Source organism: Myiozetetes cayanensis, unplaced genomic scaffold (assembly GCF_022539395.1).
Source record: "Myiozetetes cayanensis isolate MyiCay16 unplaced genomic scaffold, myiCay2020 scf4, whole genome shotgun sequence".
NCBI classification, from domain to species: Eukaryota; Metazoa; Chordata; class Aves; order Passeriformes; family Tyrannidae; genus Myiozetetes; species Myiozetetes cayanensis.
In genome coordinates this window covers 65410928-65430176 of record NW_026087631.1, presented here as the reverse complement: position 1 = coordinate 65430176, position 19249 = coordinate 65410928, and the positions used below count along the sequence as shown (strand labels likewise).

Below are 19249 nucleotides of genomic sequence, written 5' to 3'. Positions count from 1 at the left end.
TGAGACAAGTTCTCCACTAAAATTTTCAGTCTCATTTTCTGTAACCATGAACTGAAATGGTTCCTGACTCAAATGATGTTCTCAACATGATTGTGAATAAAAGCATTACTGCTGATGTCTAAAAGCAACAGTCTGCAAGAGTGGGGCCTTGACTTTGCCATAGAAAGGATCAGAGTTCCTTCTTACTTAAAATCACAGAATAATTTAGGTTGGAAAAGACCTCTAAGATCACAAAGTCCAACCATGAACCCAAAACTGCCATGCTCACCAATAAACCACGTCCTCAAGTGCCACATCTAAACACCTTCACCTCCCTGGGCAGCCTGTTACAATGACCAATCCCCTTTCCATTGAAGAAATTTTTCCTCATATGTGACCTAAACCTGTCCTGGTGCAACTTGAGGCCATCTCCTTTTGTCCTTCTCACTTGTTACTTGGTAGAAGAGATCAACTCCCACCTCACTACAGCCTCCTGTCAGATCATTGTAGAGAGTGAGAAGGTCCCTTCTGATCCTCTTTTTTCTTTTTTTTTTTTTTTTCTCCAGGTTAACCACTCCCAGTTCCCTCGGCCACTCCTAATCAGACTTGTGCTCCAGACCCTTCCCCAGCTCTGTTCCCTTCTCAGGATACAGTCCAGCACCTCATTGTCTTTCTTGCCAGGATGGGCCCAAAACTGAACACAAGATTCAAGGTGCAGCCTCAGCAGTGCCCTGTACAGAGGGACAGTCACTGCCCTGGTCCTGCTGCCCACACTGTTACTGACACAGACCAGGGGTCATTGCCCATCTGGGCTCACTCTGGCTCATGTTCAGCCACTGTCGACCAGCACTCCCCAGGTCCTTTCCCACCGAGCAGCTTTCCAGCCCCTCTGCCCCCAGCCTGGGGCACTGCAGGGGGTTGTTGTGACCCAAGGGCAGGACCTGGCACTTGGCCGTGCTGAACCTCACACAATTGGCTCAGTCCATCAATCCAGCCTGTCCAGATCCCTCTGCAGAACCTTCCTACCCTCGAACAGATCAACTTACCCAACTTAGTGTCATCTGCGAAGTGACTGACGGTGCTCTCAGTCCCCTCATCCAAATCATCAATAAAGATATTAAAAGGGATGGTCCCAGTACTGATCCCTGGGGAACATCATTAGTGACTAGCCCCAGAAGGATGTAATTCCATTAACCAGCACTCTCATCCAACCGTTTCTTTTCCCAGTCCAAGCCATGAGCAGCCACTATCTCCAGAAGTGTCAAAGGCTTTACTAAATTCCAGGTAGACAGCATTTCCAGCCTCATCCACCAAGCAAACCTTCTTTGAGAAAATTCCTCTCTCTGAAGCTTTAGAGCAGATGCACTGTAAACTTACACTCTTCAAACAAGCTACTGATGCTCATGACTGAACTCCAGAGAGTAAAAGGAGTTTTTGAAATCATACACCAGAAAACAGAAGACATCCTTAGCATTTGTTTGGTTACCTCCAGTCAACAGAATTGCTGTCACTTTACAGAGAAGAGATGGGGAAAGATGTAACATGGAACTAAATGCATCTATTAAAGACTGACAAGATATTACTTTATTTCAAGGCAGAGACCAACTTCAAGGTAATACAGACTTCCAAAAAAGGTCAGAGCACATCATTCACTTTCCCTTCCTCTACGTCTTAGTAAGTAGCTCAGCCCGCCTGAGAACCCATGTATCTGTGTGGTCAGCTTTGACTATTTTGGTTTCAGATTGACAGTTTTCTTGCATAAACAAGAGAAACTCATGTATCCCTGTTTCGGTTGGTGGTACTGTGAATCATCATTGGCACATGACGGCCCTGAATGCCTAAATGGTCTGTTTCTCTCCAGGTTCCAAACTTTGAAATTATAAGAGCAAATTTCCAAAATGAAGAGAAATGTGTATTACTATAAATCAAAGCCAGACATGTCAGACATCTTCTGGCACATGCCATGAATAGATGGCAACTAAAAATCATTATGCAGTGGTATTTAATGCAGGCACTGGATCAGAGACAGGTAATCAGGCTGCTATAAACCATAATCTCATGCAACATGTATGCAGTCTTTGCTGATGCCACCCCACCAGTTATATTCTCCTTATATAGAGAGATGAGTCCAACTGTCTCAAGAACTTAATAAATTTGTCCTATGGTGGATAAAATCCCAGAAGAAAAGTCCTTACAAACTTCAAATGGCAAACTGTGCATCGGAAAAACTTCAAGTTTGAACTTTAGGTTTTGCAGCTCAAAATGAAAGACTCAAGCTAAATCTTAGGGTATTCAGAACTAACTCAAAGAGATATTTCTGCAGGCAATCATCCTGGTACAGACAGATAACGAATTCCCACCTTCTTAGCTGAAAGAAAATTACACCCTTGGCTCTCATGAAAAATCTTTCTGCCATAGGAAGGCCATATAGTGCCCTGAACTGATAATCACCTGACTTTCATTAAATAAAGACACTTCTAATTAAACAACCTGATCAACACACAAAAATGTGTGCTTTGCTGGCAAGAGATGGCAAGCAATTTATCTTTCAATACAGTAATCACTTATATCATACCATCTGTAATCTAGTGATGAATAAAGATATTTACCTTACAAAGTACTAGAGCAGCCTGCAGACTTTACTCTTTTCAACACCAAGAAACAGCAAGTCTAATCATTTCCACTTTAAGAAATAAGAGTCCAGTTGATGAACTATTGCCACTGGCCCAAAAGCATTTTCACTTTTATTTTACATGTTCTCACAGGATGATCACCCTCTTGAAGGGTTAGTGAAAATACAGAAGAGAATCACAGAAAAGTTCAAGTCCGCTAGTTATCTGGCCAAAACACCCTCATCAAAACAAGGCCACCTTTAAAATTACTTAAGGTCCTTATTAAATTGGGCTTTGAAAGTCACCAGCATTGGTTTTCAACAAGTCAGGAACTTCAGGAATGTAACATTAATCGCAGCACACAGGACATGCCACAGGTTATAAGTACATGAGAAATTGCTTTTCAAGTGTCTCAACTTTTGAAAGAGGCCAAATGCTGCAGAATCAAAGGGCATGTGCGCAGGTCAAATGTACAACAAAGGGCCAGTATACGGACAGGCAGCTGGGATGCTTACACTCCTAATGACTAGGAGTAAACAGGTAACTCCACAAAGTGAAAGATAGAAGTTTTCTTCCTCAAGGCCCAGAGTAAATAATACAAGACCTTTGAGAGCAAGTGCATTCTTATGCAGCCTTGAATCCACTGAAGCAAGCCTTACTCCCACTTCAAAGGGAGCAGATGCTGGTCAGTATGGCCACAAAGCACTGTCCCAGTGTTACAGGGGAGAAACTGCAACATCAGATTTCAGAGTGGGGGAAGTGCTTCTCTTGTAGCAGGCAATTCTGCTACGGATTTCTTGAATTCTCATATAAATCCAGATATATCATTTCACAGGAGTAACAGTATCACCAGAAGAATACAAAGCCAAGAGGATGTTTTGCTCTTGGAGAATGGAAAGGAAGGCACTGTCTTCTTTCCAGATTTATCGTCCAACAGCAAAACAAATACGAGAGATAAGTGTTCACCCAAGGAAAAGATTTCCACAGGACAGATAGTTTTTAAAGCAAAGTGTATGAAATGGAAAGAGGTATCTTCAAAGGAAAAAAAAAGGAAAATCAAAATATCTTAAAAAGACTAGAAACAAGGCTGATTAAAGACCGTAGAACAAAGAGACAGTGAAGTGGCACAGATCTCAGTTAAGTGGTGAGTGAGCTCAGGAATGAAGTGCTTATCTCCAAAAATACAGCATCATTCACACCCAGCAAGCAGACTGGGCAAGAATGGTTCTATTGTGGCACACATTCCAGGGGACTGAGTGCAGGTGAAACTCTATTGGGAATGCTAGCAATTACACAGATATTTCAATACCAATGTTTCGTTTTCATTTAGATATTTATATCCATCTGTATTGCTCTTTGGTGTCAGCATTTTTTTAGAAAAGACAGGTAAATTAACTATGACCTAGTAACTTAGAGGCAAAGGGAAAAAAACATTATTTTTCTTTACGCTATTACAAGGTAGTCTATTTCAGACCACCCTGTATCTGAAATATCACTGTTAATCACTTTGAACACACTTGAAGAAGCACCCAAAACTTGACATTTTCAGTAAAAAACAGAATGAATGAGTACAAAAACATTATCTCATTTTTACAGATAAGAGAGGCAGAGAAAGAGATCAGAGGATTTGCAGAAAGTAACACAGGTAAGGCAAGGCTATTCCCGATAGTTACTCATGCTAAAACTGTCTCTGTCTGGCCTAGTAAAATTATTCTAATACCCTTGGGTCCCTAGTCAAATTAGTTCTTTATTTATTATCCCAGTTCTCAAGTATCTTTCAGATGGGCTCATCCATTGTTCCCGTACAGCTGGGTAAACAGACAAAGTCAATTCTATCATCCAGGTTTACCTCATAGCATTCAAAACCTTTTGCATATGTGGGATTTTATTTTCTTTAAGCAAGCTAAGAATGCGTTTAAAGGTGACCTGTGATGAAAAAAAAAAAAAAATTGAAAAGTTTCGTGACAATCACAAAGGAAAGGCTTCCAATGATTGACACGTTTTGGTATCTTTTTCAAAGGAACAAAAAATAATAATTCCAATAATCAGTGTCTGAAGATTAATATGTAATCAGCCTTATTAAGGAAAAAAAAAAGACAATGATACAGAAAAGAATCATCGTCACTGACACATAAAGAAAGAAAAGCTTTCTAGTTCTTGCAGAAAAAGGTTTCCTTTGGACTTTATCGCGAAATGACACAACTGCATTCAACAATTTTTAAGATGAAGAAGAAATTCAAGAGAAATAGTAAAATTAGGAAAAAATTTAAAAAACAACAAAAAACAAACAAACAAACAAAAGTAGCCTCCCCAAAAGTCAATTTTTTTAAGATTTTATGATACACCCAAAGCTGACCAGGTCCTTCAGGATGTTCACACTGGTGCTTAGCATAGAACAGTACCTTGTTCCTGATGAGTGCCACTGGCAGACCCCAAACAGGAGGCAAATGACATAATACACAGGAAGAGGGGAGACGATACACTGTGGAAAATAAATTCTTGATGTTCCTTTCTGTCTATAATCCCACTCCACATCCATATTTTTTCTACACGGGGAAGAAGAACAGAAGCTTCACACACGCACACATACCAAGAATCTTTGTGCACCAAGGGAATTAGCAGATGTATTGGTAATCTTTCACAAATAAGAAACAAAAGCTGCCAGCTGTACTTGTAATTCAAGGATTAGCATTAATAAGCACAGTTGAGATTACAGGTATTATCTTTCTTTAAGGTGATGCAGATGAAGAACCCCAGTTCTGCAGAAACTCAGCCACTGGTCCAACTTCTGTGCCTCAAGTCCTACCCTACACTGCAGAGCATCTACAGATTCATTTGCCAGAGACTTGCCAAAGCAAACTGGATTCTTGCCACCGTTTGAGATGGCAGTGAAGCAGTAAGTATATAAAGTAGGTCAGACCTGATTACCTAGAACAAGGGCAATTTTCTTTACATGTCTGTGTAAAGCTTCTGAAAATGGTAAAGACTGAACATTTGGGAGCTGCAGAGAGAACATCCAAAAATCATTTTTGATAAAAAAGGTTTAACTACATTTTAATATGAATGGTATTTGCTATTAACATCAAGGCAGAAGCCTATTTTTCAGTAGAGCTCTTCCTTTATACAAGTGCTATCTCTCTGAATCTATCTGAGTCAACTTTAGTGACCACTTTAATATTCACTTTACAATTAATGCTTCTTTTTATGGGTTGGTAGAAGGTAAACCAATTTCAGTTCGGCTTCTAGGTATTGAATTTATTATAAAAAGTTATGTACTTAAAACTCCTATAATGAAACCAGAGGCATCATGAGATATTAACCTAGAGTTAATGCTGAGAAGGCCAGTTTGAATAATTCAATTCATGTCACCTTAAGTATCTTTTCAAATGGAATTAACTTTATCTCACAAAAAAGGAAGCTCCATGTTCCAGTTACTGATTATTGACTCCACAAGAGTTCTGACTTAAATCATCTTACCACCATCTTCCCAGCAGTTTTATTTCACTACTACCAGGATGCTTCTTTACATTTTGAGGGCTGACTTTCGTTATAAAGAAGCAATATTAGGTAAGAGGAAAACACAGTTTCAGAATTACTGCTATCATTAGGTGCTACTAAAAGAGACAAAAATAAAACTTAACACCAAAGTATCTGCATTAGTTCAATATAGCTACAAACCAGGGCTGTGTTTCAGCCACACACATGCAGCTACTGCAGTCCTCTTCCCATACAAGTCCATCTCTTTTTGCAACAATGCCATCGATGTCTGGTAATGCTGCAGCTCTCTTGACCTGTTAATTGTCCTATTCTAACAGAAGGCCCTGCATGTAAGCACTGAGAGGAGACGGTTTCAAATCTATGCCCAGAGGAAAGTGACAGCTCATGGTCAGCACTATGGTGCTTAATAATGAGGCAGACAGGCAAAAAGCAGAAGCAGGAGATGTTAAGATTTAGGTGTAGCATTAGAAATTACTCCAAATAAACAAGCAGGAGAAAGAAGAGAAAATGAACAGAAACAAGAAAGAACAGCTGAGAAAAGGTAGAATAAAGAACAGCATCACTACAGAGTACAACTGTGGAGTCCCATGTTTCTGCAAGACACAGGAAAATTGGAACATTGTACATCAAAACACAGATACCCTGGTAAGATCAGCAGTGTCCTGAAATAGGAAGAAATTATTATCTCTCCTAGACAGTCCTATGAAGAGAAAATTATGTGGCAAGATAGTATATCCTGATTTAAATTCAGACATATCCAAGACTTCCTTATGTCAGCCAAAAACAAGAAATAGACAAGAGATTCCAAACTAATCTGGATTCAAACAAAACTGAGGAAGACTTTCTTTAATCCAATATTTAAACAAGATGGCTTTTGTTGAAGTCCAGCTTAAAACAGAAAGGAACAGCATAAAAGCTTCAGTGGTGCAGAAAGAGCTGGAGTGGTCAGCACTCGAAACAGGACAAAAGTGTTCTGAGTCTGTCCCCTTTCCTCTCAGAAATCCCTCTCTGTTGTGTTCCCATGTGGGATTGCCCACTGAGGCAGACAGCAGAATGCCTGCCTGAACTACTGTGTTAAGACAATACTCAAACAGAACGAAGAGACCCATCACGACACTCACAGTTCAGGTATTAAGACAAGAGGTATGTGACAATGACACAAAAATCCAACGAGAAGCAACCCAATGACCTTTCTTGGGTTTGGAAAGCTATCACATGGAGCAGTGTGTTAGGGTGAGACAGCCCTGCAAATCTCTCCACAGGTTCTGAGCTGTGAGGAGAAACACAGTACAAAGGGCTTGTTCAGGGGAAAAAAATGGTAATTTATAAAGTGAAATGCAAAGAAAGAGAAAACTGAAGAGGAAGGCTAGAAACATCAGAAATATTTTGCAAGCTATGAGAAAAAAAACAGTTGAAGCATGCTTTGACAGGTTTTTATCTATGCCTACAAAGCCTTGCACAGGGCAAGAGGAGTAGGGTAATTTCAGACCTATTAGGCTGGAGCTGTAGAGTATGTAACCATAAATGAAATGTCAAGGCAAACCTCGATATAATATCTGAATTTGCATTTGCGGACAAAAGCACATGTAAGTATAGAGAAAAGAAATAATTGGATCAAAGCCTGATAGAACTTTGCACATGAAACCAGAAAGCAACTTTAAAGAAGTCTCTGTATTTACACTGATTGAGTGATTAGGAAGACAGCCGAACAAGAGGAGATGAAGGTGGACTGCTGAACTGCCTGATGCTGATTTGACAGTCCCTGGGATGAAGGTTTCCTATTATCTGCTTCCATGCTTTAGTGCTGTAGATGTGGTGGTATCAGATACCTCTATTCTAGGGGCTAACCTAGTACAGAATAAGTGTATTTGAAGTCAAAAGGAAAGAGATGATGTGTTAAGCAGGGCAAAATCCCAAACACAGCTGCCACAGTGCTGTTGAACTACATGGGCTCCTCTGGACTGTCTTCCATGGAGATCCCCAGCAAGCTGCATACCACAAGCCTCAACACAGACATCACCCATTCTGAGAGAAAAAGATTCTTGTTTCAAACTCAATGCCATTACAAAATGGATGGCAGATAAAAATACAAAAGAATGGAAATTAAATGTTTATAAAGATTAAAACTCTGACAAACAGCTCAACGTTCAACGATGTATTTTACAAATAAAAACCCATCATCAGGATAAAAAATAATTCCTGATGCTGATGAACTCAGAGTATTGCTACCTGCTTCCTGAACAGAATCAGAAGACTCCTTCCTGCATAGGCTCCTCAGAAGTAGGATATGTCTGTGTAATTCTCATTGTAGGGAGCCACTGAGATGCCAGAATCCGGCCTCCTTCTGGATGCTCTGTGCTGATAACTTTACTTCTAGCCCTATTAAAAATAAGCCTTTAAGACTGTTCTAGCAAAAGAAAAGATCAAGGGCATAACCTGCACAAAAAGGCATGGTCTTAGGTAGGATGGATTCTGGAGATCCGCAGAGGGAAGCTACTGAAAAAAAGCAGCAGGAAAGAACATCAGGAAGAGCGCTTTCACATAAGCAGTCTTCAATTCCAAGGTACTATCTGCTATCAGCAGGGATGCAAATCAAGTACCTTGCTATCAGAAAAAAAATCTCAAGCAACCATGTTTTCAAGGCTCTGGGCAAATACATCTGAGAAACACTTTGCCACTTAATTTAACACGTACCTGTAGTCAACATTTTCTGGCTTTAACCGCATATATAACTATAGGTCTTCTATAAACAGCTCAAATCAGATGAGCTGCTTTACAGACTTGAGAAAGCTCTTATTGACCAAATACATCATCTGTAATGCTCTTTTCAATCATCAAAAGCCACAGTGAAAATGTGAAAGGCTATATCTAGAGTGACTGCAATTATTTTCCTGTTTAAGAAACAGAACAGAAAACAGAAGAGCATTTTAACTTCTTCCTTGGCAAAGGTGTGTGTTCCTGTGATTCCTACTCCAGTACAACATGGTCAATTAACTTCACCCATTTTATTGACCCAAAACTTGTGGGGCTTTTTTTTGTTTGTTTTATTGCAATCCATGTATTAAGGGAAGGACTAATGAGAAACCAATCACAAAACAGTATTCAACACTTTATGATGCAAGACTATACACTTAAAGTTACGGTTCTAAGAAAAGAGAAAAGATGTTTTGAATGTCATTTGGGAAAAAAAAAGATGGGGAAAAAAGAGCTTACCTTCTGCTCCTTCTCCTTGGCAGCACTGAGTTCAGAAAGGGAGTGTGATAATTTTTCCTGCTGCTCAGCTAGGTACTTCTGATAAAGACTCAGAAGTTCTTGGCATTCTCTGTACTGCTGCTGCAGAGGTGAGACATCAGAAGTTAAGGGAAAAACATTCTTTAGTGAACAGTTAGAGTCAAATATATACCAACTTACTCTGTGTAAATCTGATTTAGATCCTTAACAGTTCAATTTAAAAACAGATACTGTGTGTTTGAGTACTGCCTAATGATGATAAATCTGCCTAGAGATGAATGTTCAAGTACACCCTTCTTTCTACTCAGAGAGTGGAAAAAGAAGAATTGCACCAAATTCTTTTATCACTGGCAAAGGGACAGCAGCAGGAGGCAGGTGATGACATTGTTTCAGTTGGAACAACTACAACCCTCTGATTCGTATTCAGCAGAGCCAGCCATTACCAATGTTTATTTATAAATAAATAAATACCCAGCCAAGTAAGTAAACAGTCCGTTTTTAAGCACAGACATGGATTCACAAGCCCACATATCCAAATCCAATCTCTTTGCTTGAGCACCAGTGGCTCAAAACCCCACAGCCACAGATGCAGCGCTACAGGCCTTTCAGAGACCGGTAATAATTTTTGGACAGTAATCTGGAGAAGCAGCAACTGTGGTGTTTGCAAGGATATTAGCAACAGTGTCCTGCCTTGCTTGCAGCATTGAAATTCCAACAGGAGATAAATCTGCTCTTCACCTGTCATTGTGTAATTCCCTCCCTTGCTCATGTAGCATGGTAAACCATTTATGCTCCCCTCTCTCCCCCCTCACTTTTAATTATGCATGCAGATGGGATAAGGGCTCGCTGTCCAAAGAGATTACTCTGAATAAATACTTTAATAACAAGTCACTGCAATTAAGGTAGGGAACAAAAACTTCTTCAATCTATAAAACGGTGTTGAGTTACAGATTTCCTTAACATTTTTATGATCTAATCATTGCTTCTGGGCAAATTCATGTTGCAATCATTTTTGCCAATCATGGCTGCATAAATAACTCACTGCTTTGTTATTCCCTGTTATGACCCTGAGGGTTTCTTTTTTTTTTGTTTGGTTTTGTGGGGGGTTTTTTCCCTTCTTGTTCTTTCGCAAGAAGGGTGGACTTACCAGGGCTTCTTTTCTGCTGTTGTTTGGTTGCTTTTCTTTCCTTTAAATAAAAGGCTACCAAGAAAATAGGCAAAACATTTTAGGAAGGAATGGAAGGTTAATAAACCCCAACACTGAAATCAATCAGGAGAGCTCTTCTAACACCTCTGCTCAGCACCTGGAAATATGGGAGGGTACAAACAACAGTCTTAACAAGCTAATTGCTTTCCAGAGCCAGCCTGCCTGAAGCCTGAGCTGTTTTACATTTCACTTCATTTCGTCAGAGAGCACCAAAAGGCTGAAGTGATTTGTGGTGGTCTCAGGAGTCTCTGCCAGCTATGATGTATATAAAAGGAATTTTTTATTCCAGTTGTAACCATAGGCAGTAATGTTTATAGTAGGTGAACATATTAGCCTGGACGCAGGGCATGAATTTTACTCTAGAAAAAGCCAGTTCATTTATACAGCCTAAGAGTTAAATGTCGGTATTTGAAGACAAATTATAGGGAAATTCATTTAAACCCATGTTATGTGGCAGAATATAAAAACAGACAGTCCTATCTTTATCAATTTTTTACAGCCCTCTTAATTCACTTTGCTTGCAGCAACCCCTTCCCCACAAAACAGATTTTACCCTCTCCTCCCTCCAGCTAGCACACTGCTGGCACAAGGAATGAGCACCTAAACAGCCTTGGGGCACACAACTGATGGCCACACACCTACCCTCACTCTTGCCACAGTGTCATATCAGTCCTGCTGGAAAGCCAGGCAAGCTCCTCCTCACTCCCAGGCAAGTGTACCATTAAAAAGATGCCCAAATTGTGTTTTATGGCCTGCAGAGCACTCGCTGTGCACGTGATGCCACCCCTTCTTGCGTGCAGCGACCAGATTTATTTAAAATAGTCTAAAACATGACACGCAAAATTAACATTAGCAAAGTATGCAAGCAAATCCTGATTGCCCAAGGGTCACTTACATGGTCATGAGTGGGAAGGGCAACAGCTCACACAAGCTTGAATGGCAGCCAAGACATCCCTAAAATTCTTGTAAGATTCGGTTGGCAACAGTAACAGTTAAAACTCTCTGTATTAGAAGATTAAAATTTTGTTCATTCACACAATCACTCTACATTAAGCAAAGTATTGTTACAGCCACCATAGCCTAAGAGTTTAAAGCCCTGCTTTGCTTACTAAGTAAGTAAACATGAAGCTTCAAATATGAAAAAAAGAAGTTCATTTGTTTAAGACATGCAGAATAGCTGAAAATATGGTAATTCTTAAAAATGTGCTGGTACATTTACTGCAGAATATGTTCTTAAGAAGAAAAAAAAAAAGCCTTAATATTAGATTTTACTCTTCCATTCTACTCAATTTTTGCTAAAAGCAGCAAGATGATCTCTATTTTCTTCTCCTGCAAATTAGCCAGGCAATATACAACACTGCCACAAAAATATTTAAGTCACTCAGATATAACAAGGGTACACATCTACTCAGGCAATACAGTCTCTGGACAAACACATACATAATGATAGATAATTTCATAACCTGCTTTTAAAAATAAAAAGTTGTAAGGTTGAAAAAACTGGATAGGACAAGTCCTACAGATTTGTATTCCACAGAAAAAGTAATATGCCTAAATGCACACATTAGGTATTTCTTCATGTGTTCAGGAGCACAAATATTGGATTTGCAAGATGTTAGTTACCTGAGAGAAGTGGTACTTGGCATTTCACTGAACGGTAGTTTTATGTCCAAGAAATATGCATTGGAATGTATCAGAGTAATACATTTTATGCAGTTTGTTAGTACAGTATTAAGGTTGTACTTGGAAGAGGAGAAACAAAAAAAAATAAAAAAATCAAAATCAGAAATGCAAAGGTTAGGATTTCAACAGCCAAATTTAAGTGCCATACTGCAAGTACTATATATTTTATATAATAAATTAGTTAATTTCATCACTGAATGTAAGTCAAAGAATTAAGAGTTCATTTATGGCTCTTAAGAGATAAAAACCTCAGTGGAGATAGAACTGGCTTTGAGAAGGAGAACTGCCAGCCTGCAGTGGTGAGACGCTGACGGAAGCCAGGAACGGGTGTCCAGGGGGTTCGGCAGGTAACAAAGAGCTTTCTCTTGGGGGCAAAGCTTCACAAGAGGGCACAGCCAACCTAACGCTCAATTGCAGCCAAAGACTCTCCTGCTCACTCCCTCCATCCACACCAGCTCTGCAGCCCCCACACCCCTCACTCCAGGGCTCCACAAACTGACCCACTGAGGCAAAGGAGCCACCAGGCACAAAAGCCGGCACAAGACGAGCAGGCAGAACAGGCAGCAGGGAGCAGAGGACTCCTCTCCCAGCAGCAGCCACCTGTCTGGTAGTGTTTATCCACCTTGCAAAGTCCCAACCCTCCTCTTCCTTCAGTTCCACTCTCAAGCCTCAGGCTTTTAAGTCTGGTCTATGACTACATCAACTACTCACTGTTTACTCCTTGTTGAAATACTTTTAGCCTCTCACAAGCTGAAGTAGGACATGCAATTCCTTGTTCCCAGAAACTGGGGGTGGAAGGGCCAATCTCCAGTGTGCCCACTGACCTCCTGCACTGTACCTGGTGCACCGTTTCCACCGCCACTTTGACTACAAGTGAAGGTCAGCTTAAAATCTGAAGTGTTTTGGTTTAGAGTGTGTGTTCCCACTACAGCAGTTTAAGTAACCATTGGTCTCTTCAGCTGCAGTCCAAGTTTCCAAATTAAGCCAACACCAGTCTACTCCATGAGAGCTATTTGCTGAAGTTTCGCTTTTCTTAAATCACTTCTCGTAAAAGAAAAAAGAAAAAACAAAACCAATAAAACCACAGAGTGTAGAGAACCTTCTCTTTAGAAAAAGGGAGGGTTTTTCTGCCCTGTATCATTACAAACAAATGTCCAGTTTTACCTCCCTTTATTTAAAAAAAGTAAAATTAACTTTGAAGCATCCTCCAATCACAGGAATCTAAGGCTGGAAAAAGGGTTTCTAGAAGCTATTAGCAAGGGAAAAGAACACAGCTAATGAGATTTTTTTTTTTGCACTCAACCTAATAACAAAGGCCCTTCTGTATTATCAGAGTGTTTGTGAGAACTCCTCACCTAGTGACTCTTTCCTCAATGGCTTGTCACAAGTATTTTTGGGACAAGCAGAAGCTCTAATTACACATAGGCACAGTGTGGTACGGTGTGTCTTTGGGCATGTCTGAGCACACAGGGGCAGCCCAGCAGCCCCACACTCCACAAGCCAGCTCCACAACACATGTCTTGCAGCTGCAGGGTAAAGTAGCACAGCTCAGACACAGCACTAACAGACCAGATTCATCTTGCACCTGATTAGCTTAAAGAACAAGTTTGCTTGAGTTCACCCATGCAGACAAAGCCCTAATAGACTTCCCACGCATCAAAGAAGATGCCCAGGGATGACTCATTCCTATATTCCCTGACTTTAGCTCCAGCTTGGGCTGTCCTTTCACTCGGGGCTGCATACTCTGATCCATGGCCAGAACAGAACACAGGAGCTGACTCTCCACCTTCAGCCACAAGATGCTGCAGTGCCATCACGCCCCACATCCAATGGAAGATTCTCTAGAGACTCAGAGCTCTTACAGAGATATGAAAAGATGAATAAAACAAGCAAAGGAAGGAAAAAGTCAAACTCAAGTTAGATTAAAATTGAAATAAGACAGCAATAACTTACACTTTGTGGTAGAGACAAGAAACTTTCAGTGATATGATTTAAGCATATGGAAAACTTTTTGACATCTGCAATCATGACCCCAGTAGCCACAAAGCACAGTTTTTAAAAAATTCCTGCTTAAGGCCATGCATCTAGAAAACAGACTAGTTATCATCATGTTGGCAGTTTCAGCAAAGACCAAACTCCCTTCACTGCCGCAGGTGGTCCCTTCAAGATAAATGCTGTGAAAAACTAGACAGGGTAGGAGATGCTAAAGAAGTGCCACTGACACTGGGTTGACTGAGAAGCTGGGCTGAGCACTGAAAGAGATGTCTCAGCTCTCCAAAGAAAATTCTACTCAGAGTAGACTGCAGGCAGACCTGATCTTGTCTGCCTACCTTCCAACCAGGTGGGTATAAGCCAGACCTGTTCAAGCTGCTGTGCACAGTCACAGCAGCACAGCATCAGGCAACTCATCCCTAACCTAACTGACCTTGCTTTGATGTTTTTGTGGGCTTTTGGCATTGTTTTTTCTTTTTTTTTTTCTTTTTGGCATCAAGACCAACATTACACCACTTGCAGAACACAGCTGGACTGTGCCTGGCAACTTGAACAACGTCACAGCAAGTTCACATCTGTTTAACAGACACACCACTGCATCCACAACTTGACACCATGTACCATTACAGCATTCCACTGTACAGTTGCTCAGTAGCTCAAAAATGCCTTTAAAGGATGCTGTAAGAGTAAGGAAGCATTTCACCAAACTCAGGCAAAGGCCAAGACCCACGTAGCTGGGTCTTCAAACAATGTACCTACAACCCTGTACCTACAACTAAGGATCAAGCTACATCTAAACACTCATAGAACAAGGGAACAGAAGTTGTAGGGTCTGGAGAGCTCCAAAGGCCCAGACAGACTTGTGGCAAATTCCGCTACAAGTGTGCTCAGTTTGAAGGGGACCCACATTTTTTTCCATGCATCACCCAAACATATATTTTTCACAGTATTTTGACACATAATGCAATAGGGTTTATTTTCTGCCTTGATATTTTGCATATCAATAGGAGAAAGATACCATGCCTTTTGGGAAAGAAGCAATATGTATGTCATTCTGATTTCCACCTGCAGGCTTTCTTCTTCCTAACCAAAGAAAGGATTAAAATAATGCAGCTTCAACTACTTACATATGAAAAGTCATATGAATAAAAATAAACTGCTGGTATTAATGAATTAACATCTAAAAGGAACACTTTAAAATATAAACTAAGATATTCTAAGCTCTTTCCTTTAGCATTTAACAATTACATACTTCACTGGAAGCTGACCCACATTTAATTTTAAAATACAACTTCTGCTTAATACATAAAGTCCTGCACTTCGACAATCTCATCTCATCTGAGAAGAACAACAACAGGACTACATTTTGGAAATCAGACTATCCAGGCACAGATCAAAGTCAACCCTAACATGTTTCTTCTACCTTTAAAATTAAGAGAAATAAAATAAGTAGTTTGACTCTATGTGAATCATTGTTCTGTGAAAGGGTAGAGACTAGTAACTTCTATGAAGGTTTATTATCTAAACTCTGAAGTTGCTGCAAAGACTGAAGGTAATAAAATGTTTTATGAACAACTTCACTTCGCTCATTCTTATATAACTGAGTTTATGTGGACTCCCTGGCACAGTGATGGCAAGAACCTGTAGGGAACTTTCTGCACATCCACTTTTCGACGTATTAAAGAAATCATCTGATGAGGATCTGAACCTTATGAGCCTTCAATTCAAAATACAATTTCCTTCTGATCCGAATGCCTTAGGAAGCACATTTCTGAAAACACTATAAAGAAGCAAGTCACATACAATAAGACAGAGTGATCTCCAACCTGAAGCCCAACAGTTACATTTTAATTTACACTTGAATATTTTAATGTTGTTATCCAGTCAGTAAATTAACTCAAGATGCAAGAATAAAAAGGGAAGATGCATAGGGAAAAAGGTCACAAGGTCCACAAAAGTTAAGAACTTCACTTCTGTTTGAAGCATCAGCATTATGTTGTTGAATGCCACAGCTCTCATATAAAAGAATTGCTTAATACATTCCCATTCTGTTTGAAGGGAAATTAAATTTACATTCTTTGGGAATATGGTATTGTAATTAGTTCATGACTTGATTACACTTTGAAGTGAGCCGAGACTGTATATGGTGCATACAAATTAGTTAAGTTATGGTTACCTACCTAAAGAAAAGCTAACGAGTTGAGAAAGTTAGGGACAAAGCCAGGGCCATCCTTTGGAGCTTTCAGGAAGCACATGTAAAACATCAAATTCAAATCTAGTCTCTAGACTCACTGACGTCAGGTGTGAACAGAAACAAAAAATGCTGTTTCCTAAACAGCTGAATGAGTTGTTTTCCAAAAAATATCTTTCCATCTCCACCCACATCACCTGTAGGACAACTGTTAAAATGGATCCTCAAAAAACAGCAGCAGAAGAGACGCAAGATTTCCTACCCTGGTTAAATTCAGTAGTATGATTTATTCCTAGTACTTGTAATTTTTTAATTTCTTTTATAGACAGCCTGAGTTTTATATCATCTACCAAGATGCTCTGTTCCACTCAGATGATGATATTCCCAAGTTTGCTTTAAACATCCTGAAAAATATTGAGATGCACAGTACAAATATAGTGCATCTAAAATTGGCCAAAGAAAAAGATAGCCAGTATGATTTGATGTGAGCAAGGAAAGCCTTTAAACCTAAACCTAATTCCCAGCGTAGCACATGAACCCAAGACAAGTCTCTATCACACTTTCAAAATGCAAAAGCAAGTTAGGGTACAGGATTTGATCTGATGTATTGAAAATCCTTTCCACAGGATATGCCAATCAAACTGGACAGCTTATCTGCCATGTTCTCTGGTTCAAAGGTGGGTAAGGACAAAAATATCACACACCATCATATGCCAGCAGATGTGCCTGGATCAATAAATGCAAATACCATCTCAGAGCTTGCATTTTCTATTCCAAGTGGAAAGCACATCTCCAGCCTTATCTTCATTAATACAAACAAAGGGATACTTACCTGCAGAGGGGGGAAAAAAAAAAAAAAAAAAACAAAACAAAACACAAAAACTAAGGTTCTTTTTGCAGCCTGGCTGCACTAACAACTTTCTTTTACTGAAAAGGAAGAAAGAACATAACACATAAGAGACAAGTTATACCACTACAAATACTGGCAAAAACAGTAATAATGACCACCAAAAAAACAGTAATAATGACCACAAAAAATCTGACGACAGAAAAGCTATGAACCTGAATACACAAAAAACAGACCCCACAGATCATTTTAACAAGATACTGGCCCTGGCGTGGGCCATAAAAATCTTTACTTTTGGCTTAAGAACTGTGATGGCAAGAGATTTTCTTCACTGGCAAGAAAGAGTTTGTTCAGAACATACATGCTCCTTTCAGGGAAGCTCTGCCAACAAGTATAGTGACTTTCAGGATTTAAAGACTTCCTTGGCATTTGCTTAGACGGCTCAGCTACCCAGCCTCTTCCACTGGAAACTGTTAAGGAACTTGTTACTTATGTATTTGTCTACCAGCCAGTAAATGTACGATGCTTTTTTTTTTAATGGAAGAAAGGAGCCTGGAGATTCAGCCACACACAGTTTCTGTGCAAAACGGTCCCGGTACCTGAGAACAACTCCACACATTTCATCATGTACGACAGAAAATAATCTCAACCTGCGCTGCGTGAGAACACGGAGCCAAAAGGAAGGTACTGCACCTCTCACCACCCTAGCACACACACACACACAAAAAAAGCCCAGCACGGAGCTATTTTTTTTCCTTTTACATATTTGGAGCTCAAAAATTAAACAAATAAAAGGAACACTGCATAATTTAGCTTTCATTTTCTATCAAATTGCTCATAATTGTAACCATAAAACGATAATACTGTGCCATATGTGCATCTGCAGAGCCGGCGGCGGCGCTGACCGTCCCCGGCGGCGGCAAACGCGGGGCTGTGCCGACACCCAGTGCCCGCTCCGGGTATTGCCGCCCCCCGACACAGCCCGAGACTCATTTTGTCACAGAAAAGGGGATATATACAGCCCACCACTTTGAAACGTGAAAGCCCGACAGGTAATCCCCCCCCACCCCCGCTCCTGGTTCTCCCTGGAACTGCGCTCCCCTCCAACCCACACGGGCTTTATGTTAAGATGCCCATCGCTGGAAACGCTTGTTTTAGTTGCAGGCCTTTGTGAGAAACACGAAGAAAAACCACCCCAAAAACTTTCACACCAGCCTCCGTTACCATTTACACAAAGCCACGTGTCATCTCAGTACTACTCGATATTGAAGCAGAAATGTTCTTTAATGTGACAATGGGGCTCCTGGGCAGAAGCCCGAGGAGAGATAAGGTGGGAACTGAGGTATCTGAGAAAGGAGGCTCAGCCTCTTGCGTTTAGACACCGTAAGAGAAGTTACTTAACAGGATAAATGTGAGCTTGGAGTCAGATGCATGGAGAAAAGGGGATGAAGAGGCAAAAGAGAGATGGAATGTAAAAGCTGAATTTACTGAGAGCAGAGCTACAGCATCTCCATCTCAATTAAAGAGCATGCATAGTAAATCAAAAAGGTGTCTGCTTTGCAGGGAATGAGAATGTAAGATCACAAAACATAAACTTGTTTTATAACTAAGCTAATCAGGTTTGTTCTTGGTTACTATCAGAATGGGGATCACCTGACAATACACAGTGGTGTCTCTCTTGCTGCTTCCTTACAGGAGACAATCAATCATCACTCCTAATTTTATATATTCAGTGAGTCTCTCTGAACCTTTTCCTTACCACCCTCAAACAGGAATAATGCTGATGGGGAAAAGCAGTCTCTCCTTTAGCCAAGCTCCCACCACCCTCAGAATGAGTAAATCCGCATTTGGGTCCTTACTGGAAAAGAAACCTGGCTGCTAAGGGAAATTTTTCTCTGCTACTTTCTAACATGGTTTCCTCTCTGTATCTTCCACAGGCAGAATCAGGCTTGGGTATTAAACTTCCTTATTTCCTCCTTTTAAACTAGAACATAATCAGAGAGGAGCAT

General features: G+C 40.3%; 1 protein-coding gene across 1 annotated transcript in view; it reads right to left on the bottom strand.

The window, feature by feature from the left end:
- The window catches only part of KIAA1328 (KIAA1328 ortholog), a 175571-nt gene that overhangs the window by 95836 nt on the left and 60486 nt on the right, over positions 1–19249 (bottom strand). Inside the window, exon 6 of the mRNA XM_050329208.1 lies at positions 9303–9430. Coding sequence (XP_050185165.1) covers positions 9303–9430 — 128 coding nt within the window. The remainder of the gene's footprint in view (positions 1–9302; positions 9431–19249) is intronic.